General features: G+C 30.8%; 1 protein-coding gene across 2 annotated transcripts; it reads left to right on the forward strand.

Annotated features, from left to right (window-relative positions):
- Nucleotides 1-11,649: 11,649 nt before the first annotated feature.
- Nucleotides 11,650-15,352, forward strand: LOC124535627 (TAR DNA-binding protein 43-like). Of its 2 annotated transcripts, XR_006966820.1 has the most exons (3): nucleotides 11,650-13,094; nucleotides 13,911-14,004; nucleotides 14,601-15,352. XR_006966820.1 is itself a non-coding variant. In XM_047111904.1 (1 exon), the coding sequence occupies exon 1, from the start codon at nucleotides 11,756-11,758 to the stop codon at nucleotides 13,091-13,093; it is 1,338 nt and encodes a 445-aa protein (XP_046967860.1). In that variant the 5' UTR covers nucleotides 11,650-11,755; the 3' UTR covers nucleotides 13,094-13,353. The 2 variants fall into 2 exon arrangements, 1 of the variants encoding a protein (XP_046967860.1); XM_047111904.1 differs by lacking the exons at nucleotides 13,911-14,004; nucleotides 14,601-15,352 and having other exon boundaries at nucleotides 11,650-13,353.

Genomic DNA, 15,352 nt, shown 5'->3' on the forward strand with positions numbered 1-15,352 from the left:
TATAAATAGGTGAATAACTCAAAATTGGTTGGCACAATTTTGATGATTCTTTTTTTATTATAAAGGATATACTTCAAGGGTAGTTTGGTGAAAGTTTGGTAAGGTTTTGAGCACAGGATCTATGACAAATTAAGGGAACGGGAGGGAACGGAACAATTCTGAGGAGCACGTTAGCAATACTCGGTTGAATCTTTTATTTATGGGTTACTTGGATATTTGAATCACCTTCCGGAACGTGGTAATGTTCATGTAATTGTCATAATCGAATATTAAATCAACTAGCGACCCGCCCCGACTTCTCACGGGTGCAATACTGATACTAAAGAATTTTTGTATTTAAGACATCACATTGCAAACTTCTAAAATTGTCAGTGTTTCTTTACTATATTGTTCATTTATTATCTACACAAACCTTCCCCTTGAATTACACTATCTATTGAAAAAAACCGCATCAAAATCCGTTGCGTAGTTTTAAAGATATAGGGACAGAGAAAGCGACTTTGTTTTCAACCGACTTCAATAAATAAAAATTTTAACAAAAAGAAAAATCGACTTCAAACAAAACACTATTTTAAAACAAATGACTATACACTAAAAAGTATTAAAAATAACTGCGTATTCAACATAGTTTTTAGAGTCCTCCTAAGTAAAATGAAATGAAAAATATTAGACTACTTAAAAGTCGATTTACGATTATATAACGCAGTTATAGTTATTGTTATATTTGGAGCCGGTGTCAGCCACGATGCCCTTCCCCCAACAATTAAAAGAAAGAAGCGATACGAGCCCCTTGATTGATCCAGATTGATCCATATATTATTGTATATAAATAAAATTTTAAGAAAAAAAGAAAAACCGACTTCAAACAAAACACTATTTTAAAACAAATAAAAATGCATTAAAAATTTATAAAAATAATTGCATATTTAACATATTTTTGAGAGTCCTCCTAGGTAAAATGAAATGAAAAATATTAGACTACTTAAAAGTCGATTTACGATTATATAACGTAGTAATAGTTATTGTTATATTTGGAGCCGGTGTCAGCCACGGTCACACGCCTCAACAATCAAAAGAAAGAAGCGATACGAGCCCCTTGATTGATCCAGTATACTATTGTATAAAAGGTAATTTGTAAAAAACATATTTGTTAAAGTATTCTCGTATTGTTTTTTGATAGATATACTATAGGGTTTTCTTGGCTGACACCGACTCCAAATATAGCAATAATTATAACTACATTATATAATCGTAAATCGACTTTTAAGTAGTCTAATATTTTTCATTTCATTTTTAGTACATATTCAATTGTTTTAAGATAGTGTTTTGTTTGAAGTCGGTTTTTCTTTTTGTTAAAATTTTATTTACTGTAACATCGATGATTCGTAAATATTTTTAGGAATATTTTAAACGAAACTATTAAAGAAAATAGATCCAAGCTTATCATAAGTCTCATTACAAATGGACGTAAAGAAAATTTCAAGTGTCGGTTTACTTCGCTTCTGTATTTTATTTTAAATCAAAATATGTAAAATCAAATTCATTGTTAATCACAGATGTTATATAGTGATTATATTATTAAAGTTTTTATTATACTGAATCGTTAAGATTGGCCATAACCAATATTATGTTTTTTGTAAAAGAATATGTCACTAGACACCTGTATACTTTCTTTTTTCACTTGTTAAAATAGCTACCCAACTCAGCGTCAAACTTTTTCAAGTTTAGAGCTGGATCACTGAGTGCAACCCTTTAAAAGTCTTGGTACAATTTTAGATAGATATTTTCGCATAACAGATTTACATTGTAATAATATGTGATGAAAATAATAATTGATTGACTTTGGGTTTTCACTGTTTTGGATTTTTCAAATAGAATAAATATTATCAAACTTTAATAAATAAAGCACGAAAGTCGCATGAAATGCATTTATTCTTTTTTTTATTTTTTAATCTACAAAGATCTTACTGGTGTACAATAAAGAGCATTTTGCTTTTTTTTTTTAATTTTGATTTTGATCTCAATCACAGATAACGCCATTCGTCACCTTTAACTTGACACTATCTTTCATTATCTCTTCTAGAACGTTTATTTGAATATGTGTAATGTTTTCACTTTCGTTGCCGCGTTTCCGAGCTTATTGACATTACGCGTCTTGTTAGCTAATTTAACCGTCTTCGAAATCTCACAAAAACTGTTACATAAAAATAGAAGAAATATTGTATAGAACAAATAGACGTTACTAAAATCTTTAAACGTATTCAATGTTTAAAAAGGCTCTATTTTGGTAGTACTAAAATAATGGTACGAAATTAAAAATATACTTACATCTGTAGAAAAATACAATATTTTCATTAAGAAAAAATGTAGATGATGTATAATAATCCTTCTTCTATACACTTAACACTGCGTAGATACCAACATACATATATCTAACAAGAATGGGAGTTGAATACAAAATAATACAATATATATATTGTTGTTTTCTAGACGGTTGCTTTGCATTACACTAAGAATATATTACGTTGTTTCTCTCTCTTTTAAAAACATAGGTATATAACGTATATCACGTCTAGGTAACAATAATAGCAATTCATTCTTGGTACGACCACCAACTTGCCACTTTATGAAGCAGATCGCAATTCACTCACAAAAGTTAAACACAATGCAATTTTCTAAACTTTAACTAATTGAACAACTTTGTCTGACTAAGAATAATTACATTGGAAATCAGACCTTCGAAACCAAAGCACTTTAATTCCACTAAGTTACATAAATGTAAGCTTTATATTTGTGTTTATATATATGAACTTTATAGTCAATTTAGAAATAAATATGACAATAATACCAAAGCCAATTTGCTTTATAAAAAAAATCTGTATTATATCAATCTCTTGAATATAAGATACTAAATAATTGTCTATTTAAATTATTATCGTGTAATATCAGTGCATTAAATTTAACCGTAAAAATTAAATTAAATTATATGAAATTTTTTTAAAGTTTAATTGATTAAATAAAAAACAAACTACAACTACAACAAATATGTAGGAACTAAATTTCCTTGAACTTTAATATTATTTTGGTACTAATTTATTTAAACTTTGGTATTTAGATACAAGTAGAACCACTCGAAACTCAGAAATCGCATCACTTGTTCATATTCTAAATGTCATCGTTATCTTATTTCTAGGTTCCTAGACCAACTGATTTCCTTTGTTCATTAAAGTTTACCTCCTCGTTTTAGGTAATTTGTATAGCTACGTAACAACTTCATAAATAAGAAGTCGATAACTATCGTATTTAAATTTTTATTTAATATAGAGCAAATAAAACGTTGTGAGTGAGTTTTAAGCACCTATCTATCTCCTAGTACGTTTACAATAAACTATAAGTGGTAACATAACTATACACTTATGTTACCACTTACATCAAAACATATTTTATCTGATAAAACTCATGATCTTATTATTAATATTTTACTAGACGAACTAACTTTTACCTTACCATTCAATATGATATTTGAATATTTATTTTGGCCTCGACTCACAATTATATATAACAAATAAGGAAGTGATAGGATTGTTTAAAAATTGATTTAAAGAAATGCCGGACGTATACAGTCGCTTAGAAGTCACTGGCCTTAGGTCGCCCGCTGCCACCATCGCCACGGCGAAATTCCACTGTTGAACTGACGCATTTAGAATATTAAACAGTTGCCCCAGCTCTTAGGTAAACTTGTGATTGTCATTTACAAAATAAAAAGTGCGTACGCTGACTATTCAAACTACCAATTAAAAGGAAAACATAAAAGATCTATATTAACTATGAGTTAACTAGTTAATCGTCAAAAAGAAAATTTATCCTTTCTTTAAACATTTAATGTAATGTTTATCTATGTATGTGTATCAACATTATAAGCTTAAGATCCTATTCTTTTAAAACTAACATTTTTACCTACTATATCTAATTATAAAATATTATGTAAAATTGAAATATTCTCAGAATTATTAAAAGAACAGTAGCGCAGAGACGATACAACATAATCATCTGAAATTGGGTTTGAAATGCAGCTTAGCATTTAGGTTGATAGTTGTATGAAACGAGGGAATGCAATCGTCAGCGTCGTGCTCGCCTTGGGCAGGCTTCCTGTTGGTGTATGCAGCACGCTACCAGTGAAGGGGACTGCACTGAGTCTTTGTTCCAAGCCAAAAGAGAAATGTTGCGGAACTAGTCGATAACCTTCAACAGAATATAAAAATAAAAGCTTATTGATCCTGTCTTGTAGGCAACAACTGTTTTTTAGTTATTTGACACAAATAATCAAACAAATAACCGCTTGGTCAGCAAAGGCTTTATCAGTATATATCTATTTTTTCAACTGAAAAAGCCTTTCTTATTATGTATTTAGCAAGTGTTTATTACTAATTATAATTGAATGCAGTGCATACATTTTTACTAAGTACTAAGTAATTAATCATTTAGAACTACGTAATAACTATTTTGTTATAATTTTATTTTTACAGCAATTTTGGATCTACGACATTTACTTTATCTAAGTATATATATATATATATATATATATATATATATATATATATATATATATATATAGCTGTATGCCTATACCTATCGTATTAAAAATGCTAATAAAGCGGGTAGAACAAAATGAGGTAATTTGCATGACGTTTTTATCACCCGTCCGAACCGGTTGTCTGATTTCTGTTGAGATCGAAAGTTCACCTTACGACATTTGGACATCTTTTTAATTCAATATGTCGATATTTATAAATATTTGAATAAGCACAAAATACTCAAAGTATTCCTTATTACGCGGTACGTGTCATTTAACTATGACATAGATGTAATGGATCATAGAGATGGAATGGAATGATGAAATTCTTTAAGTACCTAAGCCTAATAGTACTGGAAAACGAGCAGCTCTTCCAGCACTGCAAACGACTTATTTAATTATAGTATATTATTTAATAGCAGTTAAAAACTCATTTGTTGATGAGATTATCCCATAAATCCGCGTTTATTTGTCTATTGCCGCTTATTTATTTAAATTATAGTATGTTTTATTTCAGTCAAAAGGTTGTCGTCGTGCAAAAGCTGTCATTATTATAGGTTATGAAGATTTAAATTAGGCAATCGGTGGTAAAAGTCAACATTCAAGGCCAACGAGTGAGTGGATAAATATCCGCTTGCGAGTTGGCATTATCACATTATATACCAGGCGTGAGGATTGAGGAATGTCTTGAAGAAATGTATACTCTTGTTTACGATGCTATTAGATATCCTTTGTTTTTAATTTATGTAAATTGTGTTTTTATACTGTCCTCAATTATTTAATAAGCTTTCATTAGTATTAAGACACGTTTAAATTAACACTATATAAGCAAAGACGTGATCAGATATTATTTGATTTAAATTTTAATTATAAATGTTCTATTACTCACCCGTAGATTCGGTCGCGTTTTAAGGTGTTGGTTGTCATGCGTTAGGCAAATAAGTAGCATATGTCTTTTCTTGGAGTTCGAGTTTACTTCATACCAAATTACATCAAATTCGGTTCGGCGGTTTGGTAGTGAAAGAGCAACAGACAGACAGACAGAGTTTCTTTCACATTTATAATATTAATATAGAATATAGATAATACAGATTTCAGCTTCACACAGTCCGATTTATATTATTTTATTCCCGTTCCGATTTCGTACTGGCAAACCTAAAGTGATTCCATTAAGAAAATTTATTACAAATTGCTATTCATAAAAATTTATTACCCAACACACAAATATGATTCACGTCACATCATTACTTACAAGACGAACTATGTTTGATGCGTTTTTCATGAATGTTCCTGATTATTCGAAGACGGTTCGGTTCAACTGAATTGAAACATTTAAACGGAAGCTTTAACGTGAAAAGTGTCAAATTAAATCACTTAACTTGTCACCGAACACGCTACTGCAAAATATCTATCCAAAATTATAGATTGGAAATACCAACGCCATAGTTACATCATTAGGCAATGCCGTTTTTTTCAGCAACCTGGCTTTAAAAGCTAGTTCTAGCTAGCTAGCTAGTTAGACTCTTATTGATGTTTGCTTTACTGGATTTTCTATCTAACAATGACAAATGAATATCAAATGAAATTAAAAAAAAAATTATTAACGATTTCAAGAAGGAAAAATTAACGATTTCACGATGTACCTTAAACTTGGACTATTTCTGTCGAACGTTTTGTACGATACCTGTAAAAATTAGGATTGGGCGATTCAAATATCATACATAATATCCGATATGTATTTGCCGCACCGCACGCTATCTATGTAGATATAAGATATTTCTGTAATATATTGTACATCATATTTAAACATCTAAGAGCTGAGATACCCCGAATGTTCGGAGAACTTCCTAATGATTAGAGTGCATGAGATATATAAATTACGCCCTGGCTTCGCACGGTAAATTCTAAATAACAAAAACAATAAATGCTCTTAGTAAGAAAATATTTAATTAATATGTTTTATTTATATTACTTTATGATTACCCATAAGTATGTCATCAATGAGAAACAGAATAATATAATATTTGTGAAAAACAGATCAAAATTTGTCCACGGCTTAAAGGTTCTAATTTTCATAGTTTTAACTGTCAAGGTGAAAACTTTTTATTCCAGTCAATATAATATAGCCTATCCCTTTCGCGATTTTTACGCTGCTCATAAGTTTGACACATTGATTTCTAAAGTATTGTAGAGACTCATTCTTTACAATACTAGAAGGACAATTGCACTGCTCATGATGTATTGCAGCAGAGCAATATCTAACGCTATACGATCAAAGAAAATGTTCGCCTTATTTTGGCAAGTATTGAGGTACTCTTGCTAGTTTACGGAATCAAGATACAAAATGCATGCCGCTATAAAAATCAGTTAATAGCAAAGACTTTTTTGTAATAAAAAAAAGTTCTCCACACTCCCACGCTGCAAAATTATTTACAAATTATATATACAATATCATATCATGATATATACAAAAGAGTCGAGATTGCCCAGTGGTTATAACGCGTGTATCTTAACCGATGATTGCGGGTTCAAACCCAGGCAAGTACCGCTGATTCATGTGCTTAATTTGTCTTTCTAATTCATCTCGTGCTCAGCGGTGAAGAAAAACATCGTGACGAAACCTGCATGTGACAAATTTCATAGAAATTCTGCCACATGTGTATTCCACCAACCCGCATTGGAACAGCGTGGTGGAATATGTTCCAAACCTTCTCCTCAAAGGGAGAGGAGGCCTTTAGCCCAGCAGTGGGAATTTACAGGCTGCTGTTGTTGTTGTTGATATATAAAAAACCTTACTCGCTTACCCCTCTTTCTTTCCATTAATGAGAAGTGAAAACCGCATCAAAATACAGATTTTGCTTTTCACGGAAGGAATTGGATGTATCGATAGAAATAGAAAACGTCTTTGTTTTATGCTATTGATAGATTTCGTCAACAAATAACATTGAAATGTTTACCAAATGACTGTTTTATTTTTGATAATTTATTTTCTGCTTATATAATAATCATGCAATTTTTATGTCATATCGTAGATATCAATTCGTACAATCAAGATATAAAAATATGTCTGATCTTCGAAGCAGATAATTAGATAAAATTCAATACCAAAGTCCTATATAAAATATAACAAAAAATGAACGTTAACCGTCGGATCGCTTGTATGAATTATAATGATATTTTCTCTTTACACTTTAACTGTTGTACTTCTTATAATTTTAAGAAGACTACTACTACTACTAGACTAGTCAGTCTAGGGACCTTTAATGTTAACTAAAAAATGAGTATGGTCAACATTCCAGCCAATGACTAATTAGCGCTTTTGTGTCTAGTCTACAGCTATAATATAAAAATCTGATGTCTTATAGAAGTAAGTATTCAAAATTAAGAAGTAAGTATTCAAAAATGTTTCATCTTTCCGATGAGTATAACATACATTTTTTCTTATTTCCTTTCGTTGTACATTTAACAAAACAAAATCTACAGCTATCAAACAAAATTTCTATCTATGGTAAAATATCTCTCTATATTAATTTTAATCTCATTGATTAGTGTTTGTTGGAAAAGATGAAAATTTATTTGAATGTTTTAAAAAATACTAAATAATGTTTTGATTAAAAGTTCAAGACGCTGAATATTCTTACGTATGAGTTCATAGGGATAAAAGCTAAAAAAACCCACACCCTTCTTGGAAAAAGTATAAACCTGTGAATCCGTCACGCAGTTTTGTTTTATTTTTTTTCCAATGAGTTATTAATATTCGCCAACCGATGTGTTTTAATGCATCATGTTCACATTAAGCTAGTTTTCAACCGTTTATTTAATGCAATATATATAATAATATACTTAAAACATATTATTATTAATTAAAAAAACCGATGATGAATACTTTGCGACAGTTAAATAGACGTACAGTTGTCTTTTGTGTGTAATTATGAGCTGTAGTATTGTACATATTCTTAATATATGTACGTATAATAAATAACATAAAAATATAATATTTATAAAAAATTGGGCAAATTCTAAGGCAGGTCAAGCCTGGCTAATATAAACAGGGTTTAAATATTTATAAATTAATTTATACAGAAAATTGTCACGCTATTAATTTACCATGCACATTGGTATTAAATAAAATAGAATAACTTATTTATTTATTGGCTTTACCAGGTTAATAAAGTTTATTAACTTAAAATATTTTAGTTAAAAACCTTTTACCAAAACAATGAAATACAGTTCTCAGACTGGGCCACTACCGGTATCTACCTACATAAGTTGAAATAAATTATATGAGCTATATGAACTTAAGATATATAATTGTGATTGTAAATTTATCAATTTTGTTCAAAAATATTCCAAATTATACACAAGTTTTTTAATCTGCTCGTTCGTTGCATATTGAAAATATAATATACTTGGGATATTATAAGTTCGGAGACAGGTAGGTTGAAGTTTGATACAGGGCAGTTATCTCTTAGTATAAAAGGCAAAATTGTAGGTAAAGATTTAGATGTGGCCAACCAATTCGACGAATATTTCTCTAATATTCCTCTGAATATTTCTAAAGGACTCAATGCGTTACGCAATGACGAAGTGCTACGTTCCCCAGAATGAGGTTGAATTTTCTTTTGAGATTATAACTATTAAGATAAGAAGATAATAAAAAGAAGATATAAAAATATTTAATACATTAAACCTTCAAAAAACCAGTGTTCTATGGGTTTATCAGTTACAATTATTAACAACGTAATTGTCGACTTGGCTCCTTATTTAGCTATCATCTAAATGTGTACAATCTGGTATATTTCCTGATATGTTAAAATTAAGTAAAATAATCCCATTATTTAAGTCCGGTGACCAAAAGTGACCCAAACAATTATAGACCGATCTCTATTTTGCCAGTGAGTAAAATTTTTGAGAAAATCATGCTTAATCAATTGATATTATACTTTAACTCGAACAAGCTATTGTATTCTCAACAGGTAGGTTTCAATAAAGGTCGCTCGATTGCTGATGCGGGTTTAGCATATTTTGTTGAGCGCATTTATGATGCGTGGGAAAGTCACAAATCGCTATTGGAGTTTTTTGTGTCTTTTCGAAAGCTTTCGATTGCGTTAGGCGTGATATTCTTCTAGAGAAACTTAATTATTATGGTATTAGGGGCCTTGCATTGCAATGAAGTAGTTTACATTTTTTTTTATTGATACATTATAAAATTTAGATAAAATAAAAAGTCACGTGAAAGAATCTATAAAATATGTCAAGAAATAAGAAAGTTATGGGACTGAAGTTGCGGTTGCTAGAATAACAGCGGGTGTTCGCCGAATACGTAACCGATGGTAGAAGTTAAAGAAAATGCCTACAAATATTGTATTGTATATCCTATGTGTTAAAGCACAACAGTTAAAAATCCTAATAAAATATTTTTCCGTGTACCAAATAATATAACAATGAGGAAAAAGTGGTGCAAATTAATGTTTATTAAATATGTGCGTGAGATCATTTTGATGTAAGTAGCTATTAATAATATATCTATGGAGTCGCGAGTAAGTTTGGATTAACCGATTTAGTAAAAATAACTATATAATATGGTTCGGGGAACATTAAAGTTAAAACCCGAAATATATTTTACCTCATATATATTACCTCATAAATTTGACTATCAAAGGACGGTGAAACCTCAAAAAGAAACAAGCGATGGATTAGTTTTGATCTATATTTTAATACCATTACGTTGAATATAATATAATATTAACAACATCATGAAACTTCTTCATTCATGTCCTACCTTAATGAAAGAATTTTGAAGGTTGTGGTATTAACCACAACCATTAGGTGCAAAATCAAATGGCTCTGCGGCGCTAATAGGTGTACCACCGGGCTCAATTTTAGGACCTCTCTTGTTCTTAATATATATGTGGTTAAAGAACTTTATTTCGTAAAAAATAATTGCGATATTATACTGTTTTTAGATGATACTTCCCTTATTTTTAAACTTCACAGAAAAATAAACAACTATGACGTTGTAAGCAATGCTTTGTCGCGGGTTCTTGGTTGGTTTGACTTAAATAATCTAGCACTAAATACAAAAAAGACTAAATGTGTTTTGTTTTCCCTGCCAAATGTCAAATCAAATCCTTCTGCGATCACTTTAAAAAATGAAAGGCTCGAGTCTGTTACGGTCGGACGGTCTTTTTAGGAATAACCCTTGACTCCAAACTGCAGGGGGGCACCCATTTGTATGCCCTAGCAAGGAAACTAAGTAGTACCGTTTATATAATACAAATAATTAGAAAACTCACGGACATAAGTACTTCTAGACTAATTTATTTTAGTAATTTTCATTCTTATGTCATATGGAATGTTATTATGGAGTAATGCAGCAGATATTGAAGTTATTTTTATTCTGCACAAAAGAGCTATCCGATCTATTTACAATATTAGCTCTAGTACATCATTACGCAAGAAATTTAAAGAAATCGGTGTAATAACGGCTGCTTCACAATATATTTATGATTATATAAATATTAAACAAAAAAAAATATATATTTTTTTCTAATAATAATAGAATACTATTAATACAAGAAATAAGAATGAACTTGTAGCCCCTAGTTTCTGTTTGCATACGGTAAAGAGAACGTTTTTGGGCAATGGTATACGCATATATAATAAGATACCGGGAAATATAATCAATTTAACATTTTCAAAATTTAAAAATATTATTAGAACTAAATTAATAAATAAATCATATTCCTCATTAAAAGAGTACTTTTTAGAAAGAAACGCCTGGAGTAAGGCTCGGGTTCCATCTATAGGACACTAATTACTAAAAATAACAGCATTGTAAATCTGTTTATATGAAAAGAGCAACTATGCGAGTTTCTTGCCGTATCTTCTCACTAGAAGCTGCTTTACGAAACGGTTTCATTGTGAAGTTTACTTGAATAAAATTGATTTGATTTGCTTTAATTAAACCATTAAAAAATATAATAAAAACATTTACAAACCATTTTTACATCTGTCATCCCCATTTTGTAGATCGTTCCGTTTCCGTAATCCGTCATAATACCAATATTTTTTTATATTGGCACCACTGACTGTATTCGTATTCCGTAGCCATTTTGACTTATTGTGTAAAAATAAGGAGTGAACTTTACATATTAGGTAGCTCTGGAAATTGCTATAACAATGAATAATAAAGATAATTTTAGTGAAGATATCTTTGAGTATATTAAAGTTAGTGAAGATGAAGATGATTCAAATGCTGTAGAAATTCCTTGTGAATTAGACGGGACATTATTGCTATCTACGCTAGTGGCACAATTCCCTGGAGCTTGCGGACTCAAATACCGCCATCCTGATAGCAAAACCATTCGGGGAATACGTCTCAGTGATGGCAAATTGCATCCACCGAGTGAGCAAGGTTGGTCGAAGCTTTTATTTATTTGCGTTTTTCCAAAAGAAAATAAACGCAAAATGGAAGATGTATCACCGGAAAATTCGGCGGCTAAAACAAAACGATTAGAAAAGAAACTTACATGTTCTGATTTAATATGTCTCGGCTTACCGTGGAAATCGACTGAAGAATCGATTAAACAATATTTTGAAAAGTTCGGCGAAGTTGTCATGGTTCAGTTAAAACGAGATAAAAACGGATTATTTAAAGGCTTCGGCTTTATACGATTTGCTACATATGCCTCACAAATGCGAGCTCTTGCCCAAAGACATAACATAGATGGTCGCTGGGTCGATGTTCGTATTCCCAACTCAAAAGAGGGAGTGGTACCGCAAATGCCTTGCAAAGTTTTTGTCGGCAGATGTACAGAAGATATGACAGCAGACGATCTGAGAGAATATTTTTCAAAGTTTGGTGAAGTAACAGATGTGTTTGTTCCTCGACCGTTTAGAGCATTCGGTTTCGTTACCTTCTTAGATCCAGAAGTGGCACAAAGTCTGTGTGGTGAAGACCACGTTATAAAAGGTGCGTCAGTTTCTGTGTCAAGTGCTGCACCAAAAATTAAAAGTAAGTCTAATCCTAATTGGAAAGATGACTCTTATGGACCAAACAATTGGGAAGGAAATCGATCAGGTCCATCGGGAGGCTCGAATGGCAGTGGCAGCAACAACAACATTGACACACTGAATATGCAAAACTTAGGCATAAATCCAAATGGTGGTCCACCAGCTAACTTTAATTTGCCAATAAGTCTTGTTGCTGCGGCTTTGAACCAAGCTGGCTGGGGTGGGTTTTTGGGTGGTCCAGGTAATACTGGTCCAAATAATTGGCAAGGTGGTCCTCCTCAAGGCAGTGGCGGAAAAAATTGGAATAACAATCAAAATTGGGGTCAAAATGGACCTCCCCCATCATGGAATCAAAGTAATAATCCAGGTTGGAATGGTGGAAAAAATGGTAATTGGAACCAAGGCAATTGGCCAAATGGACAAGGTTGGGGTGGTAATGGTGGGGGAGGTTCAGGGAGTTCAGGGTCTAATGGTGGATGGAATAACAACAAACCCCAGACATGAGGTGAGCGTACACTAGAAATGTTCATACCAGAGATGATTGTGTGGGGAGGTATAAGATAAGTGTTTAAATGTTATTGATTTTGCTATTTATGTGAAGATCTATGTCAATATACATATATTTATAGTGATAGTACTATCACACAACTCGATTGTAAAAAGCTAAAACAGATTGTAGTAGATTTAAGGTGACTTTGTTCTGTGTGTAATTTGTGATATGGCATGATGTGAGAGACATTGAATTAATAAAGTATGCATTCTGAGATGGATGTTTCAATTGTGCTGTTGGGTGGGTTAATTGTGTATCATTGAAGAATGATAGATTTAAGGGTGAAATTTTATATTATCAACGCTAAATGAGTAATGGAATTGATTGATTGCATTGATCTCAATTCTTTAGGAATTGAGTATGAATGTATTTTGATATGGAGTGAGATAAAATATGGTATGTATATAAAAGATCATGTGTAGCAGACGTCTCGGTGTCTGAGTGAGTGATAGTCAAGATGAGGCTACTCAATGCTCCTGGAATTAGAAAAGTACCATCTGAGTGCATCTGCATCAAAGTGGTGAGTGAGTTGCAGTAATGGTATGATAAGTGATGTTAATATTTTGCATAAAAGGAATATGTTTTTATTTGTAGCTATGAAAAAAGTAGAACCAGTTGATTTGATTATGATTCCTTGTGATTTACTATAGATATGGTAATTAGACTTTTGTCAACAAGTTACAGTATAGTTAATATTATAAATGTTTTATCATTTCATATTTACTCAACTCTAATAAAAAAGAACTTATATTAATTATAGTTTATTTACAGATAGAACTGGCTGATTTGGGAATAATCAAATGAAGTAAATGATTTGTGTTTTGGGAAAGAAAAACATTGATCAAATATATCTCAAAATGTCAAGGTAAGTTTTATTACCATTTGACCATTAATTACAAACTATATTCTACTCCAACATATCACTCACTTTATATATTTTAACTTAATGGTAAAGTTTTTTGCCACTATTTCTTACTGTTGTATTGTAAATTAATGTTATCACACTGTCTAATGTTGATGTAAGTCAAATTCATTGAAACATCCCTTAAGGCTATTATAATGATATTAGAAATTGACCAATTTTAATAAAGATCCAATTACAAGAAAGAAAAATTCATAAACAACAGAACATCTTGTATTGATAAGGTAAAAAAACATATTTAAAAATTTACTTCATCATAAAATGTTCTTTTACTACAGCAAATTATAAGTTGTGGTATAGTATTGTTTTTTGAAGTAATAAAGTAATAGTGTAACAACAGGCACAAGTTTGGTGGTGTGCTGTCAATGTTTATAGCAGTTATGACCATTTGCCTATCACATGGTCCCTTGTGGTCCTATTATCAGTTTGTATAATAGACTATGATATATCTTCCATAACCCTTTGTTGGCTCAGTCACCTATCTATCTAGCACTAAATAAAAATTGTAAGCATTATATATTTTTTTATTTTAATTTCAGATGCAACAGCTGGTGCACCATGGATGGTGTTGGTGATGAAGATGATGATGATGTGGGAAGAAGAAAATGGCAATTTATTTTTGTTGAATATTTTTTATTAAAACATTGTCGAATGGGTTTTAATAAACTTTATATTTACACATGGATGTACATTTACTTAAGAAAGAAATCACAACTAAAACTTCTTACCACAAGTATTACAATTTTTAATATTATTATAGGTACAAGTAAACCCTAAAATAATCAACACTTGTGGCATATCACAGCAAGCATTTTCATAAATATTATTAAACATACATGTTAATCTCGTCCCCCTTTGTCCAATATACTTATATATTATCTTACCTAGTATTGTTAGGGGATCAAGATTATAATCATATTATGGTACTGAGAATATTACATAGATACATTATTACTTAAATTTAGGAGGCTATTATATATTTCTTTTTGTTTAATTCTTGAGTCAAGCGACATATTACATAGATTTTAATTTTTTTCTAAAACTAAGAGATCTTTAGAATATACAAATGTTAGTAACAGTAACATAACTGACAAGACAAATTTCAATAATTACAATAATTTTACACAGTTCCAAGCAATTACATTTTGCAAAGCATATTATATAATTTTAATGGTCATTAAAATATCCAAACATACTATGGATATAATTGAATTGTCAAAAACATTGTTATGTGGGGCTTGAGAGATTCCAATTAAAAAATGAATATTCTTAATATAATATGAAGTGTTGG

This window comes from Vanessa cardui, chromosome 2 (genome assembly GCF_905220365.1).
Source record: "Vanessa cardui chromosome 2, ilVanCard2.1, whole genome shotgun sequence".
Taxonomy (NCBI): Eukaryota; Metazoa; Arthropoda; class Insecta; order Lepidoptera; family Nymphalidae; genus Vanessa; species Vanessa cardui.

Coding starts and splice junctions, on each gene's coding strand:
- LOC124535627 (XM_047111904.1), top strand. CDS start 11,756: ATGAATAATAAAGATAATTTTAGTGAAGATATCTTTGAGTATATTAAA.